The sequence below is a fragment of the Wolffia australiana genome, chromosome 11 (assembly GCF_029677425.1).
Source record: "Wolffia australiana isolate 7733 chromosome 11, ASM2967742v1".
Classification (NCBI taxonomy): domain Eukaryota; kingdom Viridiplantae; phylum Streptophyta; class Magnoliopsida; order Alismatales; family Araceae; genus Wolffia; species Wolffia australiana.
The window spans coordinates 13278075-13295004 of NC_135845.1; the positions used below are offsets into that span (position 1 = coordinate 13278075).

Genomic DNA, 16930 nt, shown 5'->3' on the forward strand with positions numbered 1-16930 from the left:
GTTTTTTATTGATGCCGTTCGATTCGCAAAAGTCTTCAGCTGCACATCGTTTTGATTTGTTCATCCAGATCTAGGCCTCTAGAAGCCAAAAAAATCCAAAACGAGTCATGTAATTATACATATTTTAAGGGCACTTTGGGATCATTTCATGTGTAGTTTCCCCAATTTTATGAAATATTGCATTTCATGCACTAAATACAGCAAATGATAAAAATGATGCATTTTAATGTCATTAATATGCATGTTATACAATTTAGATAATTATTAGTAAAAACTGTACATTAAAGGCTTTTTTAATTTTCTCATGTTCTATTAGTATGTTGTCTATGATCCTTACCACTATTTACACATCAAACCCTAACTTGGACATATTATTACTGCTATCTCAGTATCCATCTCATCTTATCACCACTCTTTACTCAATCACTATTTATATCCCATATATGTCACATTATTATTCCTACTTGTATTAACTCCAAAGTATCATCTTCTCACTTGCCACATCCCTCATTTCATGATCTTAGATTTTACACTTATCTCATATCATATATATAATTTCCATTTAATCTTAAAAAAAAAGACTGAAAAACTCTGAAATGGTTACATTACTAATCAATAAATATTACAAGAATTAGTTTTTTCTTGGTACAAAAACACTTCAAAATATTTTTTTCTAACTTGTTTCTTGTATTCACGTTCAATTGAGAATTAAGCTAATATTAAATCTTAAAGTATTTTCTTAACTTAATATTGCCACATAGATTATGTAAATATCCACATTGAATTCTCTGATCCATATTCACAACATGTGGATGTTAAATCAATTTATTCTTGGCCGTAAAAGGTATAATCGCCTCCCATAGCTCAAATAATTAAAACCTTATAAACATATAAATTTGTATGTATAATTTAATATAATGCCACAAGCAGTATATTAACTTTTTATGTTAAAGACTATCAGCAGAAAATCAATGTCCCACTATCAAGTTTCAAAAAAGATCGCAGACTGTGTAATTCAAATTTCTCATCTACTGTTTTACATTTTCAATGTTCATATATAAATACGAAATAGTGTGTATAATAAGGCACTTCAATTTATGGAGTGGGAAAAGGTAGATATAAAAGACTTTAGGATGACTCCAAATGTTAGCAGAATTTGATTATAATTTTAAACCAGCAAATAATATCATTTATCTATAACTGATAATATTATATAAATAAGAAGATTTATATCTCTTTCTCTTGATCAAACCTAGTTCATAGCTGATTTGGATGCCCGTTATCAAATGATGGCATCTTTTGATTCACGACTAAATTTCAGGTAATTGAATATTAAATTGATAACTCTTTCATAACATGGGTGTAGTTTTAATATCATGAATTACTAATTTTTTTCAATACTTAGTCTATTATGTTCTTAAAATTTTATTTTAAGATTCCTGACATGTTTATATGAATATAATATTCCGCACATAATGGATATTGTTAACTAACCCTAATTGAACGTTAGGAAGACAAGCAGTTTTACTACTGATAAATATTTCCTAGGCACATGAGTGCATTTACAGGAATTAAACGGTATGATGAATAAGTCAAGAATAGAGTGATTTGCACTTTTGACTTGGTGATGCCCATTTTTATGTAAACATATCGCCAATCCATTAAAAGAAGAGGGACAATAGTCACCAACATGCAAGAATACTCCAAACACAAAGAATGAGGGGATGAATGTGTTGTAAAATGGATTTAAGGCCTAATTCTTTGGGATTCTGGGTTGGAAAGATGCACTTGTTATTCCTTTTGATTTGGAGTGAGATAAAATTGCAATTACATATAGAAAAATAGAGGTCTTGATTGAATCCAACTGTTCTCCTCAAGTTTGCCACAATCATTTTGTGATAACTTTGGCGATGTTGTTCTTACTCGTTACTCAACCAAATGTTACACTTTTGGTGGTTTATATATGAATTTGATTACTCTTTACATCGATATGTACTAATAGAATTGAGATTTGATCCCCCAAAACCTCATTTGACTAATGTATCTTCATGGAAGTTGCAAATTTTTAGGATTGATTCACGAGATCCATGTCTTGATATTTTACTCTCCAAATTGTGTCATTTCTTATATTTGTATTACTCTGTTTATCATTCAATTCATAACTAATTCATTCAATTCTTTCATCAATTTCTTTGTTAATTTCTTGACTTTTTCTGGATGCCTTGATATTGAAAAATTGGTATGAGCTTTATCTCGTGCCAAAAAATTACTGAAGTTATATGATAATTATAACTTATATCTCTATTTTCTTAAAATATAATTTTTGTAACAGTATCTTACCATTCTCACCCTAATCCATCTATGTCAAATGCCTTGGTCAAAGTCAACACTTTGAACTGTCGCTTGATTTTATTTTTATTTAAAATTATAAAATTATAAAAAAATTTAATAACCTTACATTATCCTCTTTCTGAAAGTATTAAAATCTTAGAAAAAATACCTTAAAAAATTATACATTTACTTGATCATTGATTTTTAATCACATTTTTAACCAGATTTTGATTGTTTTTACTTAATTACACTAGAATACTTCTTCAATAGTGAAATATTATCTTAATTCTTAACTCTTCTGTGTCATTAAATTTTACCTACTTTCACAGACTTAACCATTTTAACTCTTGATCTATGTTCGTTCACCCAGCCTCATCATTATGCTCATGTGTACACAAGTGAGTGATTTCAGAAAAGTTTTTATTGATGAATCTGGTGTGGAATCGTCAGCATAATTTTTTTCCATCAGTCTTCAGGGGCCAACTTGGAGAAGGAACATTCTGATCCCTGTTGATGATTTTGGCTGTAAAGGACTTCGCAACTACATCAAGTTTTCAGTTTCTTGGTTTCCAAGTTTTATAGCTTTAGGGTCATCACACAAAATCATATTAGAGCTAATCACATTACCTGGATAAATATCCCCACAATGTATTTAAGGGATAGCCTGGGCTGTATAAAACATAGCTGTCTCCAAAAAATATGTCCCAATATTTCACTTGCATCGAAAAGTATATCTAAAACACTCTATACATATTTCCACCTTTCACCACCACAACTGTTATGCCACCAACTAACGTCTGTTCCCAACTTCTGGATGTTTGGCACCCAATCCTTTTGAAATGGCTCCATTTATCTGATTCCTGATACACTAAATAGACACCACACCAGCTCAAATGTTTTCAGACTGCTCAATATGCCTCCCCCCAAACTAGTGTGGGTATTATCACGCCTGCTGCTCTTAATAGATACCAAATGCCGTTAGGAGTGGTCAAACCACGAAAGAATGTTATTATAGTTATTTTTAATACACTTTTACTCTAGAACATGACCATAATTCCCATACATTCTCTAAATTATAAATAAATTATTTACAGATGACAAGAGTATGTTCCATAATTTTAGAATAAGTTTTTACTAGTGTGGTTTATGTTTAGTCAACATAATTCTTAAAACATCTAAATATACATATAGTAGCTGAAATTTCTATCTCATTAGCTGGTCCATGTTGATTTGACCCTTACCCTGTAATGGGCAAACACTTAAAAATATTCTTGCATATAAAACGGTTCCCTTGGAAATTCATCTGCCGGATGAAGGACAAGATAGTTTTTTTCCCTCTAGGATGAAAAAACCATCACATCCACATGATAAAGGAGGAAAAACAAGGACGAATCTACCAAAATTGTATATTTTTTAATTTTTATCATAATTTTGGAACTTATATGAATCATAAATTCTATTAGTTACCATCCCGACTATATGTTGAATTGAGACACCAAAGGCACACTGGTTCCGAATGGTATTTATCCCTAATGGGATGGTCATATGAGATGGTTTTGGGGGTGAAAAATTCACGAGAACTCCAAAAAATGGGAATATGATGTATCATAAGATACATGCCAATATATTTGGAGGAACAACAAAGTAAGGAAATACATGTAGAAGTAAAAAAAATTTCATGTGAGGCTCCAACTCCTGTACTTATATATCAAAATCAATATGTCTTATATTTATAAACCTTTTCCAATCCATCATCTATAGTATTTCGTATTCCCAGGTACTTCCATTGAAAAAAAAATAAAGTATGAGGTATATGAACCCAATATTTTTTGTGCATTGAATTTCTTGTTTGCGTGGAATAATGGTTTATATGTGCACCAGGGATTAAACAACCTTCATTTTATTTATTATTTTGTATATTCTTTAAAAGACTACGAGGAATTCTCAACAAGAGTAAAACTACTTGGATTGGAAAAACAATCAAAGTAAATTTCAATTGATTTAGCTTAATAAAGGGTAAGAACTAGAGGAGTTAGAAAAAACTAAGTGGAAGTATTTATTGATAACTCATAATTGTTCTGCTGTATCATTTTCCAAAATGTGGTTCATCAAAGTTTTTCATTTTCCACCATCAGTAATAAATCTCGGCATATCTTCATCCCCTATATTAGGCTTGCAAAGTAAATCAAATATCATACTAATTCCCAGTGGGAAAATTCAAAATCAAAAGTGTAAATCAATTGGTCTAGGTATACCAATGCCAAATAATGGTCAGTAAAAATGTAACCTTATAACACTATTTTCTGATACTAATGTTTAGTATGAAAGATTCAAACTCAAAAATGTAAATTACTTAGTCTAAGTATACCAATGTCAAATAATGCTCAATAACACTCTACAAAATTTAACCTCATAATAAATATTTAGGGATATCTATTGACTTAAAATGAGAAATAAATAGTCAAAAGATTTAATAGATGAAGTATGATTGCCAAAGGCCATAGTGTATTTCTTAATTATATTTTTTGAAGTAACATTTCAGAAAATGAACTGAAAATAGTGAAATGAAGTTTATCACCATAAGAGTAACAAAATCATCCCAAGCCCTTCTATTTTTTATTACTTTTGTGTCTGGAATTATGTTATATTTTATATTGAATGTCCTTCAAATATTTTGGTTGTAAGTTTGTTTTTATTTATAATGTGTTTTTGGGTTAACAAAATGTGATTTGATTTCTGTAATCTCACAATCCTGTGAGTCAATGTTCCAAAATTTGCCTGTCATGGGGACAGCTAAATTGACATTATTTTGGGATTTTGTTGCATTTTTCATCGGCAAACTGCTGGTTAGATTTTAGGGCTTAGTGGATTTTGATGATTGTATCTTTTTTCAATAGATTGCTGGTCTTATATTGTTGAAACTCACTATCGTATGACTCAGTACCAAAACCTAGTTTTTTCACTTGAAAGTACTTTTGGAGTTAAGGTGTTTACTCTCTAGTATGTGTGGTTTGAGGTTATAACATGCTGCTTGAAGAACTTGGAATAATTATCCGATAATATTTGTGAAGACTCTGTGCCTCTGATCAGATGAATAGGAGAACTGTGTTTATCACTTTGTAGTCAATGCTTCTTTTAGCTCATGAGTATTTGTAAAAAGTCTCTTTGAATCTAAATATTTACCCTTAGTCATTCTTTGGTGAAGTCATAATCTGAAAGAAGTTTGATTAGAACAGAACAAAATGAGTAAGTCAGTCACCTTTTTAGGCCAGACCAGACTTTGATCGCCACTTTGTTTCAGAAGAGCAGATCAAAGACCAAATATATAATTATTATTTTATTTTTATTTTGGTTTTTAAGCAAAAAACTTACATATAGCTCATTAAATGTTTGAAATAAAACTTCCCCTTCACAGAAATATTTCCACTTTCCTAGTATCACTGGTCATAGAGTTGGCTGGGTTCAGGAAAACTTGCCCTTTGCGGAAATATTCCCACTCTCCTAGTCTCAAAGGTCGTAGAGTTGGCCAGATTCAGGAAAACTTGCCACTCACCACCACCAAGCAGCTGTCCCTTGGCACTGATAACCCTCTGTACAGCAGATGTAGGTAGATTGTCTTCCTGTTTGGTGATATTCTTTCAGAGCTCTTCATAATATTATAAATTCTGCTTTGCTATATTCTTCCATATCAGCAGATACCTGCAATTATGTTATTGGTTATTAAATATGTGTAGTTATATCTTTATATTACTTTTTCCATACATTGGTCTTGATTTTACTATATCTATGCAATGATATAATTCTAGAAATTATGTGATTACTTTACTATTTCTTTCAAGATTCTCTTCAATATATCAAAGTTCTATTAACAATTTCTGGAACAAGATCTGTTTATGCATTTATGAAGTAGGGATGGGAAGTTTGTTGTTTGTCAATGAACAAAGAACTAAAAAAATCATGTTTTACAGAACATGATAACTCTTGGGGAATCTTTGGGGTCCCGAGTAATGATCCAATTGATGGTGACTATCAAGAGAAGGGAGATAGCAAGAACATACCCAGTAGATTGGGAAATCATGTTGTTTCTAATGGTGTGGGAGATGAGGACAGAGAAGCAGTATATTGTACAGAGCAGTAAATTGTGGTGAGAGATGTGATTCAGAAAAAAACTTATGACACTTTCTTTGTAAAAGGGATGTATTGTTTGCAATCAAAGTTTGTGTTCTTGTCTTAAATTCACATCCCTAATCTTAAGTTAACAAAATAATATTTGCCTCAATTCTCTAACAGTGTTCTGTACTAACATTCAATATTCATCTCATTCTTCACTCCTGGTAAATAGTAATTTACTCTGATCTCTTCAAAATTTTATTACAAAATCATATGCAAGCTTGCCTCAATTTCATTGATAAATTCAAACCTTGATTGATTTGATCTTTTGAGATATTTGATCTGAACTGAGTCCTTGATTGATTTGTGATCAGTAAATATGAATTGTGGATACATTACTAAACTCATTCCAGATTCATCCCTTACTTAAGTCAATATTTCATTATCTCTTGATCTTTGATTCAATTCAAGCCGCTGAACTTCTGGAAATTTGTCCAGCATAGAAAACTTTTATTTTGTTAACAAATTTCTGATCATGAGCAACCTCCTATCTTTATTTTTTAAAATTGTACTTCCCAATATTGCACTTCCCAAGAAATTAAATTCATATAAGAGATACTAAGTAAGTTGAATAAGGATATCGTCCTCTCCTTGCTCATTAAAAGGTAGATACGTAAATTCACACTGAAGTATTTATGATTTTCAGAAAACTAAAATTTGCCCTTTAAACTATAGGTGAATGTGCAGAAACCATGGGCCCAGAAGGATGATAGGGAGCCGGCACGTAGAAAAGAGAACGTGGTAGGCCATGTTTCAAAGATCTTCGAAGCGAAATTCATTAAAAATTTGTCTACAACGAAATTCTCGAAGCAGAAGGGATAAACGAATGGTTGACCGAAGAAGAAATTACGAACAAATCACACAGGAAATGAATCTGGAGAAGAGCCTAACAACACAATTTCACCTGTCAATCGGCGATCAAGGAAATCAGAAGAACTTATACTCCGCGGCGTCCAGAGGATGGAAGAGGTAGGTGAGAACCAAGGCCACGAGCATCAGGACGTAGGCGACACCCTGATCGATCGAAATTCCTGCAAGGAGAGGGAAGCATTCGTCCGTTTCAAGCAAGATCGAGCTCGAAATCGCAGAAATTGACGGAAAAATCTTTGAATTGAGGGAAAAAAAGGGGATTTGAAGGGGAGATCGAACCGTCGCTCGTCGGCAAAGGAGCGGGGGCCTCGGCTTGAGCGCGGACGGCGGGGAAAGCCACGGCGAGGAAGGCGGCGACGATCAAAGATCCAATGGCGCTATAACTAAGACTCGCCATCTCGTTCGCAGATCTTCTTCCGATCGCTGCTCGCAATGGCTTCCCTTCGCCTTCTTCTTCTTCCTCCTCAAGATCGCGAGAAGAAAGCTCAGCCTAGGGTTTCTTCGAGGCCTGCAAATCAACACGTCCTTCAAATATATATAGAAAAAATGGCGTGGGTCCCGCATCTACACGTGGCCAGGCTGGCTGCCGAGCTGGCCCCTTCATGGAGGGGCATGAGAGTAAAATAATGTTGTTCGCTGGTATTCTGTCCTCCTGAAGGAGTTCAATTGGCTCATGTAACGGCCACGATGACAGTTGTCGGGCTTTGAGAGCGACACGTCAACCGCTTATTTGGCATCGCCACGCCAGCACTTCTTTTGGACCCCTCCTGGATGATGGATGACAGATGGCGGTTGCTTTCGGCTCCATCCCTATCTCTGTCTCTCAATATATCTCTGTCACTATCTCAACCTCTATCTCTATATTTCTCTATCTCTACACCTATATGTACCCTATCTCTATCGTTGTCACCCTTCTCTGCCTGGGCACCATTTGGCTGTTGTCTCTCTCTCTCTCTCTCTCTCTCTCTCTCTCTCTCTCTCTCTCTCTCTCTCTCTCTCTCTCTCTCTCTCTCTCTCTCTCTCTCTCTCTCTCTCTCTCTCTCTCTCTCTCTCTCTCTCTCTCTCTCTCTCTCTCTCTCTCTCTCTCTCTCTCTCTCTCTCTCTCTCTCTCTCTCTCTCTCTCTCTCTCTCTCTCTCTCTCTCTCTCTCTCTCTCTCTCTCTCTCTCTCTCTCTCTCTCTCTCTCTCTCTCTCTCTCTCTCTCTCTCTCTCTCTCTCCTCTCTCTCTCTCTCCTCTCTCTCTCTCCTCTCTCTCCCTCTCTCCCTCTCTCTCTCCTCTCTCCCTCTCTTCCCCCCTCTTCCCCCTCTCTCTCCTCTCTCTCTCTCCCTCTCTCTCCTCTCTCTCCTTCTCTCTTGTTGGGTTATAAAGGCCTAGATCTGGATGAACAAATGAAAATGATGTGCAGCGGAAAACTTTTGCGAATCAACGGCATCAACAAAACATTGAAACGAAGTACCTTTTCACGGATCGCATCCGTGATTTTTTCAATCCCGGAGCGAGAAGACTCGAGCTGCTCAAGTATGCAGCCTCTAAATGTATCCACGCGGTCATCGGCACGTCGGATCTCCTCCTTCTTGTAGACGAGCTCCGTTCTATCTCCGTCGGCGTCGTTATGTCATCCCGATCACATTAGGGATGGAGAGGGGTGTGGGGAGAGTGGAGAAGAAGGGGAAAGGCCCCTGAACAATTCTGGCCTGGGTGAATTTTGTTCAGGGCCTTCCCCTATTTATACTAAGTGTGTATTTTTCATAAAACCCCCAAAACTTAAGTATATCTTCCAACGTCCAAAAGATCATTTGCGTGTGACCCTCTAGGCCCATGTATCAGTCTAGTTAACGACTCTAGCGGCCCAATAACCTTTATTGGCCTTCCAAATTAATTAACTATATCATCATATAGATTAGTTAATGTCGGATTGATTTAACCCAATCGATAGGTCGAGACTCCGACATGTGGGGTGCCAAGCTACACCTCGTGTCCTAGAAAATACAAAGGAGTGTATATCGACTCACTCATGGAACTTGTTCGTCATCAGTTACCGTGTATGTATAATCCCTCATCCACTTGACGCTCTTTGGACGACTTAAGGCATGGTCAACTGTCAAACCCTAATTGGTCATCCGAGTCAGTACTGATGCATTCAGAAATCATCAGAGAACTCTTCTATGATATCTCACTACCTTGGCCAAGGACTTAATCGCATCATCTTCCTTGAGCTGTCACCTCTTATACCGAGGGTGGACGATCCCATCTTGACCACTCAATCGCCTTCGTGTACTTCTTGATGCACCCGAACTAAGACCGTTTAGAATCCCATGATTAGAGACTCGTTGTCCATAGCCAAAGTACAACCGTCCGTCCACAAGACGTCTTTGGTGTCTTAAGTCTAAGGACCACTCACACAACCGTGACGTGAATCAACCTGATTGACAGTTCGGTATAATACCATTTAGGATTAAATGCGGATCAATTCAGTGAACTCTTTCCACTAAAGAGCACCCACTATCTATCCTTAGTGTCGCCACACTAATGGCTACGGGATTGGCCATACTCATCATATGAGTGAGGCTAGATAGTGCTATTCTATCCGGATACTTCGATGTCCTTCTCGCGTATCCTTTGAATAGGAATGTTTAGAACACATGCTTAAAGACTAGTGATCTCTGTATTATGATCTCATCCTAATTCACCAAGTCCGATCATGTATTCATGGACTTTAGTATACGCATCACACGTGCTCTATAATGAATATGTTCTATTAATGAACATGGAACGAGATGTGGAATGTGTGATTGGCTTGCCGGCCACATATATTTCCATCCTCTCTCCTCTCTCCTTCTCTTCCCCCTCTTCCCCCCTCTCTCTCCCTCTATCTCTCTCTCTTCCCCCCTCTCTCTCCCTCTATCCCTCTATCTTCCCCCCTCTATCCCTCTCGCCCTCTCTCTCTCACTTTCCCCCTCTCTACCCTCTCTCTCCCTCCCTCTCCCTCTCTCTCTCCCTCTATCTCTTTCTCTCTTCCCCCTCTCTCTCTCTATCTCTTTCCCTCTCTTTCTCTCCCTCTTTCTCTTCCACCCTCTCTCTATCTCTCTCTATCTCTTCTCCCCCTCTCCCCTCTCAATCTCCCGGTCTTTCTCTCCCCTCTCCCTCTCTCTCTCTCTTCCCCTTTTTCCTCTCTTTTCTCAGTTATATGTCCATCATTTCCATCATCAGTCATCAGCCATCTCAGATGGAAACAGGAAGGTACTTTTTACAATCATGCATCAACTAGTTTGATGGATGACGTGTTTGGACAAAACAAATTATGATATCACCAAGGACTAGGGTTCGCCATTTTGGACGGGGGACCGGTCAGAGCAGACTGAACCAAGATCAACAGTCCGCCATTTGAAAGAGGACAAGTCGGTCCATCGCGATCTGGTCCAAGAGCCTAACCAGACCAGCTCCAAATTTTGGTCAACTCCCACTCCCTTTTTCTCTTCTTCTAGTTTACTTCTCTTCTTTACTTAATGTCTTTTTCTTCTTCTCTTCTTCATTTTAATTTTCTTCACTTCTTTTATTATTCTGATTCTCTTCTTTTCTTTTTCTCCTTCATATATTCTTTTTCTTTAATTGATCCAATTCGGCTTCTGTTCAACCTCTCACAATCTTCTTTTTTTGTTTCTTTCTTTTCTTAGTCTTCTCTTCGTCTTTTCTTCATTTTTTTTCTTTTTGTGCATGTCTTTTTCTTTTACTTTTCTTCTTTGACTTTGGCATTCACTAGTCAACGCAACTTGACCAAGGCAAACAATACCTGATCATTTAGTTAAGGTTTAGGTCTTTGCTAGAAGCCGAGACTGGACTGGGTCACGATGCCACTTGTCAGCTATGTAGTGAGACACGTCAGCAGTCCGACAATGCCTTGTTTCTCCTTTAAGCAGCAACAGCGTTGACCGTCAGGCTAAAAGACCATCGCTTTTGTCGCCACGTGGCGGGGTGGGGGAGCACGGAAAGGACGGTCAGATGTGGGGCGCGAAAAGGGATCACGCAAAGGACGGCTAGATGGGGGGTAAAGAGGAAGGTTGTTGTTGGTCAGGTGGTTAGCAGTTAGGGGTCAATATCACCAGGTTGATACGACACAGAAAGGAGACGAAATCGAATCGGTGTCGGAGACGTTTGATCTTCCGGAGAACCCGGATCGGAGGCAGATGAACAGATTTCCGCGCGCGAATGCTTACAATTGTTCCTCTACCTCAACCAACATTCGTATCTACCGTTTTATTTCAAGAGGTATGACTGTTTGCCTGATTTTCGCGTTTTTTTTTTTGCGTGCGTTTTTGCTGTGGAATGGATCTGTTTTTGTGCGGTTGCTTCAATGGACGATCGGTTCTGAGCTTGATCCTTTGATTTTTCGTCTTCCTGGTTTGTTTTTTTGTTTTCGTTGATCTAGTCTCGCCGATGTGGATCGGATCAAGGTTAATTTCATGTATAATTGATTTCTGTTTTGATTCGTATGTATGATTGATTTCTTTTTATGGATGAACCTTAACGGAGCAGTCATGGAATGAAAATTTGCTACATATTTCACTGTACAAATTTCTAGTTCTGAGTCAACATTTCAAATTGTTAATATTGCATCGTATGATTATGAATGAAAATCTGATTCGTTTAAATTAATCTAAGAAACGATGTCTGACAACATTAATAAGAAAGAGAGGCGGATATGTCGTCTTGTCGGCAAGGGGCTTATTAAAATAAAAGGCTGCCGTCCGCACGTATGTGACATCCTGTATTCAGTTGAGTATTTTAAATCCTAAATTTTAAATATTCATGGATTAGATGGATATCTTGGTCCATGAAAAATATGATAACATGAATTAGTATTTTTTTTGCGGTCGAAGTTTGTTTTCTTATTCCTTATTTTGAATTAACCGATGTTTGTTTGTCCGAAATGATATTTAACTAAACTCTTTCTTCCAGTTACCAGTATTTGATGAAGATTTGGATCTATCATGGAGGAACTTCGAAAGATTGGTGAGGCCTTGGGAAGCCTCAAGTCTCTAATGGTATTCGAAGACAATATCCAAATTAATAAACGGCAGTGCTCTTTACTCTATGATGCATTTAACCTTGCATTCGATGTGATCACAGAGCAAATAAGGATGAAAATGATATTTGAGGACAGATTTACCAAGTGGAAAGCTCTTGAGAGCCCTCTGAGGGAATTTAACAGAATACAAAGAGAAGGAGAAGAGTACATTCGACAGTGCATGGAATTCAATGAATGGTGGGGAAGAGCTATTTCCCTTGGAAAAAGTAATGACTGTCTTGAGTTATACCTGCATGAGCTACTATTTTTTGTCTCTGTCATTCTAGAAGCCATTGAGAGTTCTGCTGAAAAATCAGGATATGTCCAACATGGAATCAATCGCAACAAAATTATTCATTCGAAGAAATACGAAAGCGTGTGGATGGACCCAAAGATGTTTCAGCAACTATTTGGGAGAGAATATCTAATATCCACAAGTATTTGTGACAGAATGGACTCGTCATGGAAGGAAGACCAGTGGATGCTTCAAGAAATGGCCTTGGAGAAGAGATGTTCGTCAAGACAAGAAAAGAAGTTGTCTGACATTTTTGGTAGATCAACAGGAATAATACTGCCAGTTTCGATGCTTGTGGAATCGCCAGATTATCAAGTTAAAAGGAGGTTGGGAAGTGAAGGTCATCACAGAGAAATAATATGGATGGGAGAGAGTTTTGTCGTGTGTCATTTTTTTGGGGATATCAAACCATTGATTCCAAAAATTTCCCTTTTATCATCACTCTCCCACCCAAATGTGATGCCACTAATTTGCTGCTTCTTTGATGAGGAAAGGAAACAGTGCTTCCTTCTTACAAATCTAATGTACAGGAGCCTATACAGTTACATGAAGGAGATCATCAGTCCAAGAAGAAGAATTGCATTCTCTCTTCCAGTTGCTGTAGATATCCTGCTTCAAATTGCAAGAGGAATGGAGTATCTCCACTCACATTGCATCTTCCATGGTAATCTCAACCCTTGCACCATCCTTGTCAAACAAAGAAATTCTTCTTTTTCATCGGCATCATCATCATCATCATCCGAGGTATATCTCATTGCCAAAGTCACAAGTATTGGGATTTTATCTTGCAAAAATATAAAAAAATCAGCAAAGAATATCTCTTCAAATCCTTGCATATGGTTCGCTCCCGAGGTTCTTCTAGAGCAAGAGCAGAAGGGAGATGCAGTGGAGTCCAGAGTCACAGAGAAAGCTGATGTATACAGCTTTGGGATGATTTGCTTTGAATTATTAACTGGTAAGGTACCCTTTGAAGACAGCCATATGCAGGGAGATAAGATGAGTAAGAACATTCGAGCCGGTGAGAGGCCATTGTTTCCCTTTTCATCTCCAAAGTGCCTCACCAGTCTTACAAAGAGATGTTGGCAAGCTGACCCATTGCATCGCCCAAGCTTTTCCTCTGTATGCCGAGTGTTACGTTATATTAAACGTTTCATCGTCTTGAACCCAGATCAGAATCAATGTGATTCACCATCTTCAGTTACAGACTTCTTTGATCTTGACACAAGATTCTCCAGACTGTTTCCAAATTGGGTTGTTCCAGAGGTCACACCCATTTCCATGGTCCCATTCCAAATGTTTGCATTCAAGGTTATTGAAAAAGAGAAGATGATGGAAGTTGGAAGTGAGTTGGCATCAATTGATGAGGATGAGAAATCATACGGTTCGAGTATATCTGATGATCATCAGTTATCTCCACTAAAACAGTTCCTTAATGACTCAAAATTGAAGAGTGTGTTGCCTCAGAAGAAGAAAATGAACAAGGGGAGGCCAGCCAAGCAACAAGGTAGCATAATTCAACATATTTTATGAAGTTTTGTTTTTATGTACTTGTAAATTATGATTTGATAATGAAATTTAAGACTCACAGGAATTAAAAATCAAGAACCCATGAACACTTCACAACTTGCAGCACGTGGACGCACCATGCGAATGAATTCTGAGAGCCAACTGCCAAAGTTTCAAGTTATACTAGCAAAGAGAAGACCATCTGGCCATGTTTCTGATTCAGAGGTACCTTAGATGAATGTATAATGCATTTTTTATTCAATACCTTAATATTAGTTCCTCATATGGACTATTCATACTCATCCCATAAAGTTACTTCAGCTAAAACTATGACTTAAATATAAAAACAAGTAGATTGGTACCACATCTCTCTATTTTCTTAGTTATATCATTTATCATGCATATCTTTTTTTTTTTAATATCAGTATCCATCTCCTCTTTCCCTTAACTCATTTTCTGGAAAAACTCAGGAAATAATATTAAGGAAAAACTCAGGAAATAATACATAAATATAGCTGGGCTAAACAACTAATATAACCATAATAATGAATAACTAATTTTAAGTATTAAAATTTAATATAATCAGACATTGGTTGATAAATTAATATACATATATACACTAGAATAATCGTTAATGATATTTCTAGAAATGAAAGTAAAAGGTTTCCCTTCTTTATTCCAGATTACATCATTACGCATAAATAGTTGTTTTATTTATTTGATCTCTATAAAAAAATTAGTGGTATTAATTTTATCATTAATCTTGTAACATACATAATCTATTTTCAATTAAAGCATGATTTATTTTATCCAGTACTTCAGTTTGAGTTCATGGGGGATTCCATAAATTTGACAAGTATACCTGCTTTTTATGCACCCCTATGGATAAAAATAGATCAGTATACTAAGGAAAGTTTTCTTATGTTCCTTACTGATTGCTTGGTAGATTGATATTATATTAAATAATTTAAAGATCTCCATTAATAGAGTTACTGTAATTAGATTTTTTAGTTTATTAAATTAATAAATATATTTGTGATTATTTCATTTAAAACTTATGTTCCATCTATATGTTATCCATTCATTTTATCATTAATAATATAAAACAGTGGCCTTTATGTAAACTATTCAAGTATCAATCTTTTTAGATCTCTGTGTTTCATTGGATAAATTCCATATCTTAGTCACAACATAGTGATAGAATAATACCATGTTTATTATGCTTGGACTTCTAAGTTTTTTTTATATTTAAATAAGTTAATACCATGTTTAGCATGGTTCTTAATAATGATTTTTGCATCTCTTCAAAACTAATTCATAGAGGTCATCCATATTTCATATTATTTTGAAAAAAAACTTACTCTTATCCAATTAATATATAAAATACACAATTTTATTGATATAATATATATATACACATGACTACCAGGCAGTAAAAAATTATCAGTAATTATTTTATAGTTCTATTTTATCTTGTCCAGTAAAAACTGTTGAGGTACTATTGTATTGCTCTTTTATAATTCCCTTTAATAAATTAAAATGGAATTTCATGTCTAGCTTTTTTTAGAAAAAACAGTGCAATGTTTTTTTTTAAATAGATTCTGATCTGTGAGGTATTGTAACTATTTAAAATTTTTATTTTTCTAAAGAAATAATTCTTTGAAATAATGATTTACCTATATCACATGCATCGATACAATTGACAAATCGAGTTCGAGAATATCAAGTCTTTGATGATTCCTTCATACGTGATTGAATTGGAAATTCTAAATTTTAATTAATCTCTTTATAGTGTCCCCCTGAAATGTAAGGGATTAGTCCAAAAAAATATGGGGTTCAAAAACTCGTAATTTTATTTAAAATGATTTATTCAACCATATCTCTTTGATTTCATGTATCATTTGAAATCCCTAAAACCAACTAACCCTTAAAATGAACACTTATAACCCTTATGATGATAATATTAGCTCATAAATAATAAATTACTGCAATGAATTCAGTGATAACATTCTACAAAAGTAATAGATGAATAATCGTATAGGAATTGCAACCTCAAGTATGAAAAAAGAATGAGGATTTATTGTTTTTCAGATGAATATATATGAATATGAATTGAATTATTTAAGCTTGAGTTTCTAAACAAAACATTTGAAAATAGAAAGTAACTTTTGGATCTAATCCAATAATGACAAAGTATGAAACCTTAGTAAGGGGTCAGTATTAACTAGATATCCAAAGATAACTTTCATCGCATGTGAACGTTCACTGAATGAAATATGGTTATTATGGTTAAGATTTTATAAGGTTATTAAGGTTAAGACTTTCATCGCATTATGAGCGGCCAAGATTTTATAAGTTTACCTTATTAACCATATCTTATTCATTGAACATTCACATATCTCATCCAATGAGCCTTCACATATCTTGAGCAAATACTAACTCTTAAATTATTAAAATACATATGTTAATGAATCTTAGAGGTTAAGACTTTATCATTTTGTTAATGAATTATTTTAAAGTGTCTTCAAAATCAAGGATATGATGTTCATATATAATTCCTACATAGGTATTTAAATAATTTAAGAGTTAGTACTTAATTTAAGAGTTTGTTCTCACAACAAAGTGAAATCATAGTTTAGATATATGAATGTTCACATTAGTAATTATCCGTTTTATCTTTTATGTGTCCTCTA

The 16930-nt window shown here is 35.5% G+C and overlaps 2 protein-coding genes across 5 annotated transcripts; one reads left to right on the forward strand and one right to left on the reverse strand.

Annotated features, from left to right (window-relative positions):
• Nucleotides 1-7252: 7252 nt before the first annotated feature.
• LOC144709759 (arabinogalactan protein 41-like) lies at nt 7253-7879 on the reverse strand. Its single transcript, XM_078583391.1, has 2 exons — nt 7651-7879; nt 7253-7532 (listed from the first exon to the last, which is right to left on the reverse strand). The coding sequence occupies exons 1-2, from the start codon at nt 7766-7768 to the stop codon at nt 7429-7431; spliced, it is 222 nt and encodes a 73-aa protein (XP_078439517.1). The 5' UTR covers nt 7769-7879; the 3' UTR covers nt 7253-7428.
• Nucleotides 7880-11388: 3509 nt separating this feature from the next.
• LOC144709900 (uncharacterized) lies at nt 11389-14649 on the forward strand. Of its 4 annotated transcripts, none has more exons than XM_078583564.1 (3): nt 11389-11637; nt 12328-14235; nt 14362-14649. In XM_078583564.1, exons 2-3 carry the CDS (start codon nt 12360-12362, stop codon nt 14469-14471), a joined length of 1986 nt encoding a protein of 661 aa, XP_078439690.1. In that variant the 5' UTR covers nt 11389-11637; nt 12328-12359; the 3' UTR covers nt 14472-14649. The 4 variants fall into 4 exon arrangements, with proteins under 4 accessions (XP_078439690.1, XP_078439691.1, XP_078439689.1 ...); XM_078583565.1 differs by having other exon boundaries at nt 11390-11637; nt 14312-14649; XM_078583563.1 differs by having other exon boundaries at nt 11392-11637; nt 14320-14647.
• Nucleotides 14650-16930: the final 2281 nt, after the last annotated feature.

Excerpts from the sequence above, each read along its gene's own strand:
- LOC144709759 (XM_078583391.1), bottom strand. The coding sequence starts at position 7,768 with ATGGCGAGTCTTAGTTATAGCGCCATTGGATCTTTGATCGTCGCCGCC. Across the intron at positions 7,533-7,650 it reads TCCTTTGCCGACGAGCGACG|GAATTTCGATCGATCAGGGT; the intron begins GTTCGATCTCCC and ends CTCTCCTTGCAG.
- LOC144709900 (XM_078583563.1), top strand. The coding sequence starts at position 12,360 with ATGGAGGAACTTCGAAAGATTGGTGAGGCCTTGGGAAGCCTCAAGTCT. Across the intron at positions 14,236-14,319 it reads GAGGCCAGCCAAGCAACAAG|GAATTAAAAATCAAGAACCC; the intron begins GTAGCATAATTC and ends TAAGACTCACAG.